Source organism: Canis lupus, chromosome 1 (assembly GCF_048164855.1).
Source record: "Canis lupus baileyi chromosome 1, mCanLup2.hap1, whole genome shotgun sequence".
NCBI lineage: Eukaryota > Metazoa > Chordata > Mammalia > Carnivora > Canidae > Canis > Canis lupus.
The window spans coordinates 32,021,786-32,041,523 of NC_132838.1; the positions used below are offsets into that span (position 1 = coordinate 32,021,786).

At 34.6% G+C, this 19,738-nt stretch overlaps 1 protein-coding gene across 8 annotated transcripts in view; it reads right to left on the bottom strand.

Moving 5' to 3' along the window:
- The window catches only part of REPS1 (RALBP1 associated Eps domain containing 1), an 82,600-nt gene that overhangs the window by 23,976 nt on the left and 38,886 nt on the right, over window positions 1-19,738 (bottom strand). For 7 of the 8 annotated variants that reach the window (XR_012030871.1, XM_072825509.1, XM_072825541.1 and 4 more), the window contains 8 exons: window positions 15,980-16,103; window positions 14,203-14,399; window positions 13,905-14,058; window positions 13,276-13,400; window positions 12,603-12,765; window positions 12,258-12,321; window positions 11,160-11,314; window positions 183-304 (listed from right to left, as the gene is read on the bottom strand). Coding sequence is in view for 7 of the 8 variants with exons in the window: in XM_072825509.1 (XP_072681610.1) it covers window positions 183-304; window positions 11,160-11,314; window positions 12,258-12,321; window positions 12,603-12,765; window positions 13,276-13,400; window positions 13,905-14,058; window positions 14,203-14,399; window positions 15,980-16,103 (1,104 nt within the window). In the remaining variant the exon portion in view is untranslated. The remainder of the gene's footprint in view (window positions 1-182; window positions 305-11,159; window positions 11,315-12,257; window positions 12,322-12,602; window positions 12,766-13,275; window positions 13,401-13,904; window positions 14,059-14,202; window positions 14,400-15,979; window positions 16,104-19,738) is intronic. The other variant, XM_072825524.1, reaches the window with a different exon arrangement.

The following is a 19,738-nucleotide window of genomic DNA, read 5'->3' on the forward strand; positions in this document are numbered from 1 at the left end:
GAAAAAGTACTTTGAAAACCTTAGTCACATAATTATAAACATTTATCACAGTCTTATTGGATATGTTCTCTCAACTGTGCATGCATATCGAAAGAGCTATATATGTGCTAAAATTACTCTGCCTGGAACTTCTTACCTTCAAACAGTTTAAGTTAGTAAAAGAAAAGGGAAGCTCTGCTAACCTCACTGCTCTGATTCAACTCAGGCCAAGTCTGGTTTAGTGACGGCATTGATGGTGACTTGCTTGGAGGTGCTTCTGCAGGAGAGCCTGAATAACCTACCTCACCTGGCTGATCTCCAACATCTGCAATTTAAAAACAGAGAAATTACCTATAAACAACAGAGTTTAGTTTAGGAATATTTATTTATAAAAGAAAATCTAACAAGAGTTTTACAAGTAGTGATTTATAGTCTGACTTTCCTTATGTTCCCCAATCATTTTAACAATCAATCAGGCAATACCTGTTCCTGTTACTTATTGTCTACTTAAAACCATTGCTTTCCATGAAAATAAAATCTAGTTAGGCATAAACAGAAAAGAGTGTTACACATAACAATAATGCAATAGGGCACAAGCTTTGAATCATTTTCTAATAATCTTATAACAGTTTCCAAAGTGTATTTCATGGAATATTTAATCATTAAGATGCTTTAAAAAGTTAGGCTTTTTGTTCAAATAAATGTGGGGATACTCTATCCCTGTTGGACATCCCCATGCATATCTGTATATCAAAGACTTGTAATGTTTAAGAGCAAATAAACCTTATTTAAATCAGTTTTTTCCCAAACACAGACCATTTATCAAACAAAATCCCTCCATATTCCCTTGGAATATAATTTGGGAACTACTGATTTATAACTAATTCATTCATAGTTTCTCTACAAATCTCCTCTGTTACCAAAAAGCTGCATCTATTGGCAAGGCAGACAGCAGAAGAAAAGGAAGAGTCCCAGGCGTGGGCAAAGAGCAAAGTCACTGAACCAACTTATATCATTACAACGTAAAATTACATTACAATGTAAAAACAGAAGGAATTTCAATGGTAACTAAATTCTCAATCCAAGCTTTCCAAATTGTATGTGGTTTGGAATACAATCCCAATCTGAAAATCACATAAATTGCCAAAATAATGGGGAATATCTAATCTGTTGAGAACCTGTATCAAAAATATGATTCTAAAATCTGTCACTATCTCACTGACCATGGGCAAGTTGAATAAAATAGCACCTGAGTTTCTCCATCAGAAAGAAAGACATTTGCCATTAAATGTTAGTTAGCACTGTAATTAAAATTCCTAAACAGCCATATAATAATTTAGCAGTGTAGGTTTTTACCTTTCAATCTATTCATAAATAAATCCTTTACATGTTAGTGCCTAACATACTAGGACCTAATACATACCATACACTCAAGTATTTATTTGAGTTGTTTTCAGGTTCTCCTTCATTTTAAATTCATTCTCCTTTACTGTTATTTTCCTAAAACAAAAATTACTTACTGATATTTTTTATGTTCTCAAAATTTCTCTTTACCCTATTTGTTTTCTGTCTATCTTAAAACACTTCTCCCATTTACTGATCCTAATGTAATTTCTTTATATTCTCATCACACTGCAAGTTCTAATTTATAGTCAGCATCATATCTTGATAAATTCCTGTTTTCTAAGACCAAGAATAGGTGCTCTTCTTAATCTTATCCCTTTTTCAATAAATGTCTTGAAGTAGTATAAAACCAATGCTTCCAATAATATTCAATGAAGACAAAGCTCTTAAAGACTAATGAAAAAATTATTTATGATAAATCATAACGGTAAATCCCTCATGGGGAGAGCTGTGGTTTTCAGTATGAATGAAAATTATGGATTTTTTTTCAATGATAACCAAGGGAAAGGAGTTAAGAAAAGGAAGATAATAGCTATAAATTTGACTAAGTCGATTGAAAGTGAAATGGAGGTGGAGAATGAAGAAATGTCTTATAAGAGATGCCCCAAAGCAGGTATTAATAATGAAGAAAAACAGAATTAAAATAGTATTAACTAGATAGGATGAATAATTTTCAAAGAACCTACTTAAAGTCACATTGTATCAGCTAAGTTTTAAATGCCACCATAGGGGAACCTGGGGCCCTGGTTTGGCTTTCCAGACATTCTTTCTATTAGTTTTCCACTTACAAATTTAAGATCAGACTGCATCCTACCCCCACCTCAGGGCAGTTACAATTTCAGGTAAATTGTTTGAATCTCTTGGATTCACTGGTACAAAGTTGCAGTGGGTCCAGCCTCTTTGAGGCTGAGAAGTAAAATGTTATTCTCCCAAATAATTACACTTCATTGTTATGCTAAGAGTTATTTTCCTTGAGTAGCAGTTCTCAAACTGTAGTCCATGGACTCCTGGGGGAATCCCCAAGACTCTTTTAGGGAGTCTGAAAAGTCAAAATTGTTTTTGTAATGATAATAATGCTTTTTTCCTGTGTTGGCACCTATAAGATGATGCAAAAGCAATGGTGGGTAAAACTGCTGTTTATCAGCAAGAATCAAGGCAGTGGCACTAAAGTACGTTAGTCATTATATTCTTCACCGCCATACATTCTAGTTAAAATAAACATGCATGGCAACTTCACTGAAGAATGCCCATAATTATCACAGTAAAAATTATTTCAATTAAATCTCAACCCTGAAGACGCATGTTAATACTCTGCATGGCAAAAATGGGAAATATATATAAAGCATTCTGCTTTGCACCTAGGATTATGGTTGTCTCAAGGAAAAGTACTTGTGTGATTAGTTGTAAGCTAATTTCCTGGAACACCATTTTTCTTGAAAGAATAGCTGATAAACTATAATTATTCAGACTTGGGTATTAGGCATTTTTTTCAAAAATTAATTTAATGAGCCTATCATTTCAAGGAAACCGACTGTCTTCAATATTTGTGTATGTGTGTGTCTTCAATACTTGTTACAAGTGACAAAGTTCAAAGTTTGAGCTTTTAGCAAAAATATGAACTTTAGAAAAAAAATCCATGTCCATACTGTCAAGAGCTGTCCAATACTTCTTTGATAAGATAGCTTATATTAGCAAAAATGTTTTTTTGATATTTTATAATAAAATGCCCCAACAACTGAAAGATTTGTATAACTCCACGAACTGGAACTGATACTCTATAATCAATGCACTATGTTACAAAATCATGCTGTGGGGTAAAAGATTCATTCAAAGTGCAAGAGGGATATGTGGATTTTAATGTAACAGTATAAACAATTCATTAATATGGTTTCAGCTTTCACACTACAATCAACCTTTAAGAAATTGCCATCTGTTGAGTTTTGGAGTTAGTACCAAAGAGCATCTGTAATTATCTGAAAACACTTCTCCCTTTTACCACTAAGGACACATTTTCTTCATGTACAGGCAACCTTTTTCTACAAAGAGCTGGATAATAGATATTTTAGGCTTTGCAGGCTGCCTATATGGTCTCTGCTTCAACTATTCAATTGTTGCAGCGCAAAAGCAGCCATAAATAATTCGGGAAGGAATGAGGTTGGTTTGTGTTCCAATAAAATTTTATTTGTGGACACTAAAATTTGAATTTCATATAATTTTCATGTATCATGAAATATTGCTCCCCGCCCCCCCACTGATTAAAAACTCCACCACCACCACCACTCTGCTTGTGAGCTGTACAAAGAGAGGGGACTGAATCTGGTCCTCAGCACTTAGTTTGTCAATTTCCTCAAACAAAATAACATCCAACAGGAAATGCAGAAGCAAATAGGAGAATCCAGCCGTCTTCTATTAACCGAAATATTAAAGAGATTGGAAAAGATGTTAAACATTGTCACCCTTTTTATAATGTTTTAAGAAAAAAAAATATTCTGAAGAATGTAATTATTTTCCTAAAAATATCTGTTAGTATGTAAAGGTTTACTATAGTTATTTTAAAATAAAGCATAAAATTTATCAGTCTTAATTTCTAATAGGGTAACTTTTTAAAAATAAGGTAAACTATTGATAGATCTAATTCACATAAACAGAGGCTCTTTGCAGTCTATGACAATTTTTAGGAATGTAAAGGGGTCCTAAGACTAAAAGTTTGAAAAATTACTGTCCTAGAAAGTCCAAAAATTATTTCTGGAATAAATTAGCAAAATTACACATTGCTTCTTTCCTGTTTCATATTTAGAACAATAAATAGTAGTAGAAAAAGCACAAATTACCTATGTTCTAGAAAGGTAACATCCTAGTAGTCATGAGTCCGAGGAGAAGTATCAGGTCTGTAAATAAACTGCACCTCCTTCAACTTGGCTCCCTATAAACTCCAACAAAGAGCTTCGTGCCCACACACAAAAGTTAGTCTTTGAGACTGTATCTTTTCGGAGGCAGGGGTGTAGTTTTACTCTTACCTGATGCAGTGTTCCAACCTAGCCTCCTGCTGGAACACTGTGTCAACCCTGCCTCCCTCCTGAGGGTTCTGCTCTGCCCCTGACATCATCAGAGCATCAGGGCTGAAAAAGAAGAGCATGAGCCTAAATTATTTGTTAACCTAAATCCCGAAAGGGCTTTTATGCAAAGAGTATCTCCATGTATAAAAGTGTGTCTGGAAAATACAACCCAGTGTGATCACACTGACATACTGTCAATCTACATTTAAAGTGAGAAATGGTAGTATTAAAAGAGTGCAAACTTCATTTTCAGGATCACACTATAAAATAAAAACACCATCAGTAGTTTTCACCCTTCTAGCCTCCAAAGATTCTGAGAAGTTCCCAGATTCAGCTCAATATTGGGTACCTGCTGAACAACCTCTTTGTGAAAGAGCATCAGTTATATTCTAGGTTTATTTTCTCAGTATTATACTCAACATGCTAAGCATTGTTTCAAAAATGACTGCAGCTATTATTAATCTTAGAGAAATAGATACATTTCCTAAAGTCTCATAGTTTAAAACTCATTTAGTAGCTTTACAAAAGCAAAAACAACTACATGTTTTACTTGAAATGTGAATACTATTCTTACCTGAAAAAGTCCCTAAAATTAAAAATTAACAGATTTGGATAAACTTTTAAGTCTGCAAGGAAAAGTACTAATGGTACCTTTTTCATTCATACTTAGAAGACAGGGATAAGCAGGGGTACCTGGGTGGCTCAGATCATGATCCCAGGACCCTGGGATGGAGCCCAGCATCCAGCTCCCTTGTTCAGGGAGGAGCCAGCTTCTCCTCCCTCTGCCCTTCCCCCACCTCATACTCACTCTCTCTCACGTGCTCCCTCTCAAATAAATAAAATCTTTAAAATAAAAATATACAGATAAGCAATGAAAATGAAAAGAGAAATTAAAGAATTTAAGATATACACTTTGTTTTGAACGGTATCATATCCATCAAAAAATTACATTATATTTGCAAAATTAATTTTAATTTTCTTAATTAAAATGGAAACTTATTCAGTAATGCAGACCTTTATACAGTCTACATAGAAGTTTATTAGTTTTAAATTGAAACCAAGGATTCTTTTTTTTTAAAGTGAAGATAAAAATGTGTGCAACACGGTTTGAAAGAAAAAAACATTCACTCAAATCCTAATTAAATTGTAACCTGTTGATTTTTTTGTTTTTTTGTATTACTGGTCAGCATTTTATAGGAACTATTATTTGACTTGGCTACTATACTTCAAAGATTATTACCTGCAGATACGAGGTTCCCACTATCCAAGTATAACTAAAAATGGAAGAAGTCTACCTAATGTTAATCTACTTGAGATAACTAAAATTTCATAATGAAAAATAATTAGGGCTGTTTTCAAAACTTACACAGAACATTGTGAAAATGAGTATGAAGACCAAAGAATAAAAGATGTTACAATTTTGGGGCATAATTTGGTGGCAAAATTAGTAAAAGCAAGAATTCAATCAGTGAGCATTTACTGAGGGCCTATACATAAATACATTAAATAAATGTACAATATTGAGCAAGATGACAAGGCTCCCATTTATTTACATGGAGTTCTCTAACAGAGGAAGACAGCTGTCCTTTACTTCAGTTTTGATTTTTGCAGTACAATTGTAAATTGTAATTATTATTTCTATAATACAAAATTTGTCCTTTTTTACAAAAAAAGAATTAAAAGTATCAGTAGTTATTCCCAAGGAGTATTATGAATCCCCTGATATGTAAGCCCTAATCTTTTAAAGCTCCTATTGGGTCATTCTTGTAGAAATTTTCTTCTTCAAATATTATTTAGCCTTCTCTGTCAATGTCTTTGCTAGAAATTTTGGGAGTTTTAACTATTTTGGCCAATTTCATTAAATGATGTGTTTTTGCCAATATCTTTAATTGTCCTGATTTGTCAGCTACAATACCCAACTATCTGGAAAGAAATGACACTAGTGTTAAGAATGTATGTATCTGGGGTACCTGGGTGGTTCGGTTGGTTAAGTGTCTGCCTTGAGCTCAGGTCATGATCCCAGGGTCCTGGGATCGAGCCCTACATCCCTGCATCAGGCTCCTTACTCAGCAGGGAGCTGCTTCTCCCTCTCCTTCTGTTCTCTGTCTGTCCCTCATATAACTATATAAATGAAATCTTAAAAAAAAAAAAAAAAAAAAGCAGCATCCCCATGTATATGGGGATGTCGGCGTGCTTGAAGCAATTCCTCAGTGTAAAGTTGATGATGACTATTAGTAGGGCATATTTTCATTATTTTTCCTCTGCAACTAACGGCACCTGGAAGAGTGAATTTTCAAAAATAAAGATTTATGATTCTTTATATAAAATAAAAATATATGTATTTTTTTTGGCAGCGCTGTTTTAAAGGTAAAGTCAAAAAACTACCCAAAAGTCCATCAAGGCACTGGTTAAATTAAAGCTTATTTATCTTTTGGGATACACTGTATGATTAAGAATGAGACAGCCCTATATGTGACAAAGTGCAAAGTTGCTCAACACTCTAAATAAAAATCAAGGATGCAAAAAAAAAAAAAAAAAATCAAGGATGCTTATACTGTGATTGTACTTGGTAAAAACAGTTATCTACATGTGTTATTTGTGTTGGCTTTTCTACGTCAAAAGTTTCTGGATGAAGAGAAAACTCAACAGTGATTTAGCATCACGCTAGTTTTGAGTACAGATTTTTGGTAAACTGTTCATAAGAGTCTATGGCTTTAAAAATATTCCTGTTAGGACTGCTAGGAGTTTGGGGATCCATGCTATGTACCAAATCAGCAATAATGAAACATGCTCAAATTTACTATGTGAGGCAGTGACGATGCAGGAGGAGACAGAACAGGGAACAATTCCTCTCCTGCGCTGAGCATCTCAACCAGGTATTACTGAATTGCTCATGAGTAATGTGCTATCAAGACAGAAAACAGTTTAAAAACAAGAGGCTCAGGGAATCCCTGGGTGGCTCAGCGGTTTGGCGCCTGCCTTTGGCCCAGGGTGTGATCCTGGAGTCCTGGGATCGAGCCCCACATCAGGCTCCCTGCATGGAGTCTGTTTCTCCCTCTGCCTGTGTCTCTGCCTCTCTGTGTCTCTCATGAATAAATAAATAAAATCTTTAAAAAATAAGAAAATAAAACAAGAGGCTCAGCCATTTAGTCTTTTCAAAAATGCGAATGCCTACTTTACACTCAGTTTGCATCCTGCTAGGTGCTGAGATATAATGAACAAGACTGATAGGATCCCAGGCAGGTAGTAACCTCCAGGCTAATTTAAGAGAAAGATATTTACCAAATAATCACAAAAGCTGTATGTCACATTGCAACTATGGTCTGAAGAGGAATCTCTGTGGGTTGAGTTGAAGGTGTATAGATGGCATCAAAATACATTTGGTTTTGTCCTTTTAAGATATAGTGTTATTGTAGGCTAGCAGATCACTTTAGTCTCAAAATTTTTAAGTAGATAATCATTCTTAGAAGATGAACATTCGGGCAGCCCCAGTGGCGCAGCGGCTTAGCACTGCCTGCAGCCCAGGGCATGATCCTGGAGACCCTGGATCAAGTCCCACGTCAGGCTCTCTGCGTGGAGCCTGCTTCTCCCTCTGCCTTTGTCTCTGCCTCTCTCTCTCTCTCTCTGCATCTCTATGAATAAATAAATAAAATCTTAAAAAAAAAAAAAGAAGATGAACATTCTTCCTTGAGTAATACCTTCAGAAAGGTGTTTTCATAGATGAATTTTTGTATGCTTTTTTTGGCTAAAACAATAAAAACCAAGTTTTCCTTTGTATTCCCTCTAGGTGCCAAATTCAGTGCTGATGTTAAATATTAAGTATTTTGATTCAAGCCCACATAAACACTCTACCTATGATCATCAGTTTTTCTGTTTTATCTGCTATTTAAACTGTAAACCTGGTCAAATAATTTTGGAAAAGTTACATATGTCCCCAACCATGTCTGTATGCCTACAAAAAGCATAGCTTGTTACTCCATGTGGCTATTAACTCAAGCCACCACTACTCATTGTTTGCTTTTTGAGAAGTTATTTAAATTGCCAATGCAGAATACCTGTAGAGCTAATATTTTAGTATGTCCCCCAATATCACAAAATATAGTAACAGCTATATTTCAAAGATAGAAATGTGTTAAAAATATTCTTCTTTAAAAGTGGCACATATTTAGCATTAATTCATTCAATATTTGCTGACCAACTTAGCACATGCCTGGCAAAGTGCTATCCTTAGGATACTAAAAGAGTAGAATGCATTTCCTGTATTTTTAAGGAGCTCACTGAGGTAGTAGAAAGAGGAAAGAAAGAACAGGATTCAGTATGATACATGTGCCATAATAAGCAGCATGTAGGACATGTTATGAGAGATCAGAGAAAACAGAAACTACTTTTGCCTGGCAGTCAGAAAACCTCCAAAGAGGGAATACCTACGATAAATTCTCAGATCAGTCAAAAGAAACTGTTTGGGTATTTCACTTTTAGTGTCTAAAACTTCTAAAGTGAACTTCTAAAGACACAGCTATTTTAAATTGTGTTTGTGGATACTGATGGATCCACAGTGTCACATGACAGTTTCTATATTCAAAGGGCTTTATGTACTATGAATCTCGGGCTTCTGAGAAGTAGGTAAAAAAAAGATTAATCAGTTTCACCCCAAAATTAACTGAATTCCAAATTTATAAGCAGGCAAAGATCTGAATTTAATATTGTGTAGCCAAATGTTTATAATAAATTTGGTCAGAAAACCATATAATATTATGTTGGGATGGGAATAAACTATCTGATTCTTTGAAATCTTTAAAATTATAATTAAAGCAATTGTATACAGATAAATGCAGGTAAAAAAACCCAGTGTCTCTTTGCCATACAGATTTAACAGGTCTAAAAAAACAAAGGCCCCAAAAAAGAAATTCTTCAATCATGAGCTTTAATTTAAAATTCAGGCAATAGATCAAATTTACGAAGAACCAGAATTCATTTAAATTAAAAATAAAAAACAAAAAATTCCACTGACTACATGCAATAGCCAGATTTACCAATCTGAATGCAACAGATAACAGGTTCAGACAAGTCTCTAGAGAATAACGTAACAGAAAAAAACTCAACTTATTTTCTTGTATTAGTATGCTATCACTTTTCAAAGAACTAAAGTCACAGAAAATTTCTAGATACAAGGACCAATTTTTAAAATGATACACCAAGGGTACAGCTACTAAAGTTTCATCTCCCTTTCGCTACTATCAAATAAGCTAGACAAAGTTCTTTTTATTTATTTCTCAATTAGGCAAATCAAAGTACTCTGAAGCAAAATTACCAACAAAAATAGCTTTCAGCTCAAGTTAGAGGTTACCTTATAACTACCTGAAATGATCAGGAAAATCTAGGAGTCTCATAGGATCATATTTCTAAAAAACATAAAATCAATGCTAAAATTTTTCATCAGTTTATTCATTAATAAAAAGTCAGGGTACAATTCAGGTTCTGAAACATGAATGGCATCAAATCCACATTTCAGGTGGAGAAACAGAAGGAAAAAATAGAATAAATGGTCAGAACTTGCCCAAGGTCACAGGAATAATTAGTAAAACTAGAAGCTGACTCAGATTCTTAACACCATCGAGATTATTCTCTTTGTGAGATTAATAACATGCATATGATTCCTTCTGTATAATTTAGGCAATAAGGTCAGATCATGTGCATTTCTGGGTTAAACAGACACTGCCTAATAGATAAATGTCCTTTTGAGAGCCAAATTCTGTTTTAACTTTTCTTTCAAAAGTATAAAATTCCTTCCATTAAAACATCCAAAAGAAATTTTAGATAAGAAAACTGAAAACAATAATTAAGTTTTAATTAGGCTCATTAAGAATTTAACGTTAAGATTTCCTTTTATTCATTCTGAATTTTATTTATTTCTTTAACCCTTATATTGTTTCCTTTTTAAGAAAGCTACCAGTATATATGGGCATTTACAAAAGCATTCTTATAAACATGGTAACAAAATGGCACCTATCTAATAATCAAACACAAAATTACCAGATTTCTTTATAGTCTGAAGGAAAGAGTTGGGCCTTTGAAAGAAAAATGCCTGCATATTGCATTGGTCTAATGATAAACCAGGTATCATCCTTCAATAAATTAAGATGTATTCAATGGAAAAATGGTGATGATGCAGACAGGCTACCTTGCTCACCCCAGATAATACATAACGTAATTAAAGGGGTGGCAAAACAACCAGAGATACCATGAGATGCTCGTAAAATCTCAGCAAATCAAAAGTATAAAGTGAAGTAGTGGCATGTATTATTTATCTCTTTAAAACTAAATAAGACAAACCATTAATCCAAGTTCAGCCTGTATATCATACTCTGATGGCAAATCTACTTGCTCTTGATGAAATATCTATGTTCTTGAGTTTTAATAACTATCTTGATTTTGCTTTTAAGAATTGTGTTGGGGCACATGGTGGCTCAGTCAGCTGAGCGTCCAACTCCTGACTTCAGGTCAGGTCATGATCTCAGGGTTGTGAGACATGCTCTGTGCTCAGCACAGACTCTGAGGGTTTTTTTTTTTTTTCTTTCCCTCTCTCTCTCTCTCTTTTTTTTTTTTTCCCTCTCTCTCTCTCTCAAGCAAATAAATAAATTCTTTAAAAAAAAAAAAAAAAAAAGAATCAAGTGCTATGTTTAAGGCCTGCAACCAGATCCCTTCAGTTCCCAATCTTACCTGCTGAGTCCTCCAAATCAATCAATTTGGGCATTAGGCTTTCAGGGAGTTTTTCTGGTAAGTCATAGCCATTCTTCCTAGCAACTACCAGATGAAAAGCAGCACAAAACTCATCCAGTGTCAATGCTCCATCTTTATCAAAGTCTGAAAGTTCCCTAGAAGACAAACTTACTATAAATATAATCATCTGCTTTAGATCCCTTTATGTCTCAAAAAGAAGAAAAAGAAATCCTTTTCCAGAAAAAGTGCAATCAATAATCCCATAAATGGAAAGAAATGGATTATACAACCTAGGCAGTGGGCATTTTGGGTATTTAAGGCACAATTCCTTAAACTTTTCTGAATGCTTGAAATTCTTATAATCAAATGCTAAAAAACAGCTTCAATAAATAAGATCACCAAAAAATGACTTTTAATCAATATGTATTTTTAGTAACAGAATTTAGTTTAAAGTCAGGCCTACTTAATAAATCACTAAATTTATAAAAAACTGTTTTTATTGTTATGAAAGTCCTACATGTATCCACTTTAAAGCATTCAATAGAATTACAAGGCTTGATATAAAAAAAACAGCAGCCCCTCTATCCTTTCACTTAATAGATGCAGAAGCAACCACTTATGTATTTAATGCCTCACACTATAAAGAGCATGTATATATTGCTAGTTCTAGATTTTTCAGTTTAGGCATTATCTATCTTCCTTCTACTATAGCATTCTACACTACTAAAAACCCTTTAAAGTAGAAATAACACTTATGTTTATCTGATAACTGTTTTAAAACCAAATGGGCTACACACAACCATGTAAGTACCAACTAGCTTTTATTCCATGCATTATGCTAGCAACAAGAAATAGCAGATATGATTTAAAAGAATTTTAGCACTTTTTAAAGAACTACTGTACTGGCATCACTTATTTCTTTTCCAGAGAGTGAGACAGAAGTTGACCATTTTAAGGCAATACTGTGTTCTTTGAGAACACTCTTGAAGAGCTTGTGCTCTCATCGTTTATTTTTTAAGGTTTGAAAATCCACCTGCTGGAAGGAAACTCCTTTGAAACAACCCACATTACCCAACTGATGTGATATACCACACTTACCAAATATGAGAAAGTTCAAGAATAGGAAGTTTTGATTTTGTAAAAAACTCTTTAGCTGCAGATCCTGAAATATTAAAACAGTGTTGTTTAATGTTATTCTGAACTTACAGATTCAAGAATAAAATGTGAGGTTAAGAGTCTTTTTAAGACTTTTTCACTGGGAAAATGGTAATCTTAACATGTGTCTATGTCATGTTTTTGTCTCCAGTGATTATAAACTTTTCAGACAATTTGAGGATCAATTATCTTTTATAATCTCTGACCAATAAAACCATATCTTTGAAATTATGAAATTGAGACTTTGTCTTGTCCCATCTAGAAGAATTTCTGTTTTTAACAACTCACCTGGAATAAATCCGTTTAGATCAGGCTGAATGGTTTTAAATTGATTTACATAATACTGCCTTTGTTCATCTGTTATTTTCCAGGGATCATCATAACTACTGGATTGCCTACGAATTTCATTGGCAGCTGTAGCTGATGCTACAGTTCGTACTGTTGTCTGGTCCTGTAAGGAAACATTTTTTTTCCTCAGTACAGTATCTATCTATATGATTATACGGACCAAGATTGCTAGGTTATTATTCTTTGAAAGTGAAACTTACTTTTTGTGGATGTTTAAAATATAAGAAGTCTTCACAAACTCATCAGCAAACCACATATTTGTTATAATCAGGTTACTGAATGTTTCTGTACAATGATTATATAAGTGCGTAGAATGATAGCAATATGTAAGCAACAGAAAGTTATGAAAAATGTGCTAAGAAAGCCAAGCAAATATATTCCTAGGGGCAGAAAACTTTCAAAATGTCATTGAATAATTAGAAAGAAAATCAGCCAAAACTTTTAGTGAAACATTCCAATGATAACAGACTTTAAGACACAGAGCAGAGTTCCGTGTTGTATAAAAGAGTGAACTTACATTTACAAAATTTGCAACAGCAAAATATAAAATGAATGACTGCAGCGATACTCTGAATGAAGCAAATAAAAATGCAATACCAATAAAATGTCACACCTGGACAGAAGCAGGATGCATGGTTAAAAGAGTACTGGTTGGTGGAGTATCTGCAAAACTGACCCAAGTTTCTTGTGGTGGAGGTGGAGAATGCCCTGACCACACTGCATCACCAGCAGAAGAACCTAAGAGGAGAATGGGTACACATGCTGGCTCACTTTTGAAGAAAAGTTACCAGGTTTTTTACCATAACTCACCATACATATATTATGTTTTCTTTTGAACTCTAACTTTGAAAAAATGTTAACGATTTCCAAAATCAATCTCCTCTGTCAACTTAAAACTTCATTTAAATCTTTTTAAATTGTTCTTGTACTTTCCTTGTCAATACTGGAATTAATGTAATACACCCCTCATATTCTGAGAAATCATTATTCATTTCACCTTCAGAGAATCTGGTATCTATAAACTTCTGTCTGAGCACTACATGTGTAAGTAAACGTAATTACCACTGTTCAAAGTGATATATCTACTTACAAACTTTCATTGTTGGCTTCTGCTTCTAATTAAGGCACTTAAATTATAATTAAAAATGGTCTTGAAGGCAACTCTTAAAGGAGTATTATCTAGTTTCCTTCAATTTATGACCCTTCATAAATAACCGTCCCTTCTAAAGAATTTCAAAATACCTGATTGTGCTTCACCAAAGGGAGACCAAAATGGTCCAGGTCCTGCAAGAGGCCTCTCGCTATTTCCCCCACTGGGGTGACGGCTGTGCTTCCTCCATGTGTGTGGAGAAGTTGGTGGGGACTGCTGGGGTGAAACTACTGGAGATGCAGGTTCCTAAAAACAGTATTATTAGTATTATTATTATTTTAAGACTTAAATCTTTTTAAAATACCATTTTCATTAAGAAAGCACTCAAATGTTTTAGTGTAAACATCTACACAGGACATAAAGAGATAACATCTCCAGGCACATGATTACCTGCTGATCTGCAGATGTACGAGGCTGGACAGTATCATGGCTTACAGATCCCTTTTTCACTTGCCCCCTGCCAGGTGGTGGTGGAATTACACCAGAGTAAGACCCTTGATTTTCAGAATCTGAAGAATATGAGGCTGCATGGCGAGATTCCTGTTCATTCTTTGAAGCAACAAATCTTGGCAGAGGAAGGTCCTTTACTGTTAATCATAGAAATAATTATTACTTTAAAATAAAACAAGGGCACACATTAGAACTGCTATACGAATTAGATATTAAAAAGAACTTTTGCAAAAACAAATACAGAAAAAGCAGACACACATTTATCATGACATTTAGACCATCTCCCTTAGATTGTGGGAGACTAACCTAGAAAGAAATAGTAACACTAAACTTTCCTTCTAAAGGCAGGAATAGCTAATTACAGCTAATGGTAATAGCTATAAAAATGTCCTGTCTGGCTCTCTGCTTACAACTGAGGCAACAAGATGCCAAGGTCAATGATAGTGACTGACAGAATCTGAACTCAGGGCAGCCTGACCTGAAAGCTTAGGCTACTTCTTTTCTACTCATACTGATTCTCTTAACTAAGATGTTAGAGCCACAAGTAAAACAAAGACTATGTCACTAGATTGAGACTAGATTCATCTAGACATTTCATGGCACAAATTCCTGAAAAATATTTTACTGTCCACCTACCAACAGAACAAAGCATTTTATCTATCCACTTTAGTCTGGCTTATACCCTACATTCAATTTTAAAGAGAGGAAAGAACACTGAGAACTACATTGCACATCAATCACAGCTCACACTTTTAGACTAGACAACACACAGAAGAGCAGAATTTTTAAAAGAAAGTACGCTTCCCTCCACTATAATTATCTGCATCTCTCTTGAATCCTCATACAAAGGAGAAAAAATACTAAGCTTATTCAGTATTTACATAAAGGAATCCAAAATTACCTAAAAAGAATGTAAACTCTCAATTCTAGACAAATGATGTGTAGCAAACCAGAGGTCAACAATGAAAACCTCACAGTGACTAATAAACTGAACTTGGTCCTTAAAACTATTTATAAAAATTTTAACATTACAGAAAACCTCAAGTTTTGTTTCCTCTTTTCCCTACAACAACCACAGAACTCTCTGCAGTTAAGTACCTAGCTTTATAGAATTTCCACTGACTTCGACATCAATAAGCAGAAAAACTAATTATCCCAGGTGACACTCGTAAGGCAGACAGATATCTATAACTAGGCTTTAGCCTGCCAATATTTTAATATTGTTTCTATCAATCAGAAAGTTTTGGTTAACTAATTCCTTCTAATTTCAAATGCACAGCCTTCTCAAACGAAAAAAACACAAAGTATAATGTAGTTTTATACTTACTAGAAAAGAAGAATATAAGGAAGACATATAAGAAGATGGTCAGTCACTACGACTTATCATTTACTCTGATAAAAATTATCTAAACTTTCTAAGCAATTTTAGTGAATTATTTCTGAAAAATCACCACTTTTTTTTAAAATCACCACTTTTAACAATTTTCATATTATCATCAAATACGTATTAAGTACATACATGCTGTAACAGTTTTAACAAAGAGATACTTTTCTAATATTCACAAATGAAAAAAGCATGGTAGTGAGAATAAAGCCATGACACTTAAGTTGCAAATGCCAGTATAGTATCAGGAAAACTCAAAAATTCTACTGACTTTATTTCATTTGTGATCAGAAGACTATTTTCACTTCAACTACTAATGTACGCCATATTTACCTGTATTTATACTTTCCACTCTTAAAGGGAAACCAGACTGGGCAACAGCTACAAGTTTCAAAGCAATATAGAACTGACTTCTTCCAAAGTAACCAAGCCTCGTTGCACCACAAAGCTCCATAATCTATAAAAAAACCACAATGTTAACATTAAGATTTATGACAATAATTTTCCAAATAAGCAGATATCTAACTTCTGTTTATATGACTTCTCCAAAACATAACTGACACAGTATATTACACTCAACTGACAGCCAACTTCCTCAGGTTTCAGATTTGCAAGTTTGAAAATAAAAAGGCACTGACCTTATAATAAGAAAGTTATAGTCTTCTACTTAGAACTAAGCATCCATGTGATAAAAGCAATTTTATTTTATTAGAAAAACTATTTTCTCTTATGGGTCATATTTTTCAGCAACAATGTACCATCATCCATTCTTCATAAACACTATGCATACAACAGGGCCAAAAGTTCCTGCAACTAATAGATTATCATGCAGCCATTTAAAGTAATAGTCATAAAATAAGTAAATAAATAAATAGTTATAAAATGATATATTAAGTGGAAAAAAGCAGGATACATAATTTTAACCACATAAACACAAATTTGAAAAGAATCAAATATATACAATTCTAACAGCAATTTTCTTAAGGGAGATTAAGAGTAGGGTTTTTCCTCTTATTTCTCAGATTGTATTTAACGTGGTTATACTACTTTTCTTAAAAAAAGAAAAACCCAATTTTTGTTTGCTTTGTGTTTTTAAGGCACAAAAGGATCTATATCGATCATTGTAGTCATTCAACATGTATTTTCTAGACTGGCTACTACAAATAAGTCTCAGATTAGAAAAGAGAATTTTCAGTTATAAGATTAAATTACAACTCCAAAAGCTGGAGTAATATCTACTGTCCAGAGATGATAATCTTAAAATAAACACTAAGTATCGTTGTCTCACCTCAAAAGATAACAATTTCTATAGAAAGGGAACATATTTGTCTATTTTCTTTTTCCCAAAACACTCAAAGATTAGGGTACCCAGATGTTATGGTAGTAAGTCAGAAGTACTTACTAGAATTGAAAAAAAAAGCACCACCAACCATTAAGCAACGTATCACAATCACAGTAACCATTTGTTTACACACATGAGAAGACCGCAGTCATTTTTTGTGATTGATCAGCAACGGAGAAAGTTCCTGATTCTGCCACTAAGGGGCATCACTTCAGTGTAAATTTAAAAGGGCAAGGAGGATAAAGAGGAAGGAAGGTTCACATTAGGGACCTTTAGGAGGAAAAGGAGGGCAAGAGTTAAGAAGGTCACACAGCCTTGAAAGACACGCAGGCATTTTGTCATGGTTACTGCCCTTTTCCAAGATTTCCAGAAAAGTCTGCCTGCTCGGCACCCTGTAAGGATCATTACACATCTTAGATACTCTTGCTTATAAAACAAATCTAAAACATCCAAAATATGCCCTGTATCTACGCTAGATAAAGGGAAGACCTACGAGGAAATCACAGGTAGTTGGTTTATTTATCCTTGTTAAATGCGGTTCAGTCAGTAGGAGATGCCCAGGGAACAGGAAGGAATGCAGAAGGGGTGTTAAGAAAGAGGTACACTGTGGGGATGTGCTCCACACCCGGGAAGCAAACAACAGGTGATGACTGAAGCAGAGGGAGGAAATGAGAATGGAAGAAGATATTTGCAAATGACCTATCAGATAAAGGGCTAGTATTCAAGATCTATAAAGAACTTATTAAACTCAACACCCAAGAAACAAATAATCCAATCATGAAATAGGCAGAAGACATGAACAGAAATTTCACCAAAGAAGACATACACATGGCCAACAAGCACATGAGAAAATGCTCCACATCACTTGCCATCAGGGAAATACAAATCAAAACCACAATGAGATACCACCTCACATCAGTGAGAATGGGAAAAATTAGTAAGACAGGAAACAACAAATGTTGGAGAGGATGTGGAGAAAGGGAAACCCCTCTTGCTCGTTGGTGGGAATGTGAACTGGTACAGCCACTCTGGAAAACTGTGTAGAGGTTCCTCAAAGAATTAAAAATAGAGCTACCCTACGACCCAGCAAATGCACTACTGGGGATTTACCCCAAAGATACAGATGCAGAGAAACAGCAGGACACCTGCACCCCGATGTTTATAGCAGCAATATCCACAATAGCCAAACTGTGGAAGGAGCCTTGGTGTCCATCGACAGATGAATGGATAAAGAAGATGTGGTACATTTATACAATGGAATATATTACTCAGCCATCAGAAAGGACGAATACCCACCATTTCCTTCGATGTGGATGGAACTGGAGGGTATCATGTTGAGTGAAATAAGTCAATAGGGGAAGGACAATCATCATATGGTTTCACTCATACGGGGAATACAAGAAATAGTGAAAGGGATTATAAGGGAAAAGAGAGGAAATGAGTGGGAAAATTAGAGAGGGAGACAAACCATGAGAGACTCCTAACTCTGGGAAACAAACAAAGGGTGGTGGAAGAGGAGGTGGGCAGGGGGATGGGGTAACTGGGTGACAGGCACTGGGTGTTATACTATATGTTAGCAAATTGAACTTCAATTAAAAAAGAGAAAGAGAGAGAGACAGAGCGCAGGAGAGCGCTTGCCTACAAACCCAGAGCAGTGAAGGGAACTTTGGAGAACACCAAAACCTAAAGGCAGGTGTAAAAAGGAGCCTATGAAAGAAGCAGTGGGAAAAAGTATCAGCAGAAGGAGGAAATCAACGGTGGAAAGAGGTTCTAGAAGGTAGGAGCAAGCCTTAAAGAAAATCACTATTGTACATACAAATTCATGTACAAAGGTGTTCACAATGAGAAGCAATCTAAACTTAAACGCAAGAACAAAACAGATACAGTTGATTATGAAATAACTATATATGAGAAAACCATTAACATTTAAACTCACAGCTTACCAGTATTAATGTTATGAAAACAAAAAGCAAGATACAAAGCAGTGTATACATAAGTAAAATTCCAATTTTATTGGGATATATGTACACATAAATCATAGTGAATATGCCAGTGATTACTTCTAGGGACTGAGATTAAGGGATATTTCTATGTTTTCTTTACATGAGCCTATATTACTACCAAAAGTATTTAATATTATTTAATCAAAAATTTATAAATAATTTCCAAACAAGAGAATTAGTGGGGCCAAATTAAAAAAAAAAAAAAGAAAACACTCTATTTTGCAGTTAGGTTTTTGCTGCTTGAGCACTAGTAGAGATGCGATAGGGTAAAATCTCATTTACAATGGATTAAGGAATAAACAAGAGGAATGCAAGTGGACAGACAGGTTAGGATGCTTGGCTCTCAAAGAAAGTATGTTTAGAAGGGTAATCTTGCTTCTCCTAATTCTCAGAGCTAGTGAGTGGAAGAACCTGCTCAAGAAGCCAGGTCCTTTGATTCAAAACCCAAAGCTCTTTCCAAGGGGCCACTTTGGTGGGGTGGAGGGTAGAAAAGCAAGAAGGTATACTATATTTCTACTGTATCAGACATAAAAAAATTTTAAATATATACATATATATTAAAAGCTGCCTATAAGGAAAGAGGAATGAGGTTTTCAAAGGGGAGATAAAAAGGACTCAAAGCAAAATATTTGCTGTTATTTCTCTATAATCCTGGCTGCATCACCTACAAAACTCACTTTGTGGTGCAAGTTAGGCATATATGTGTCACTGATGACTATCTTTCCAATTAGAGAGGCTACAAGTCCT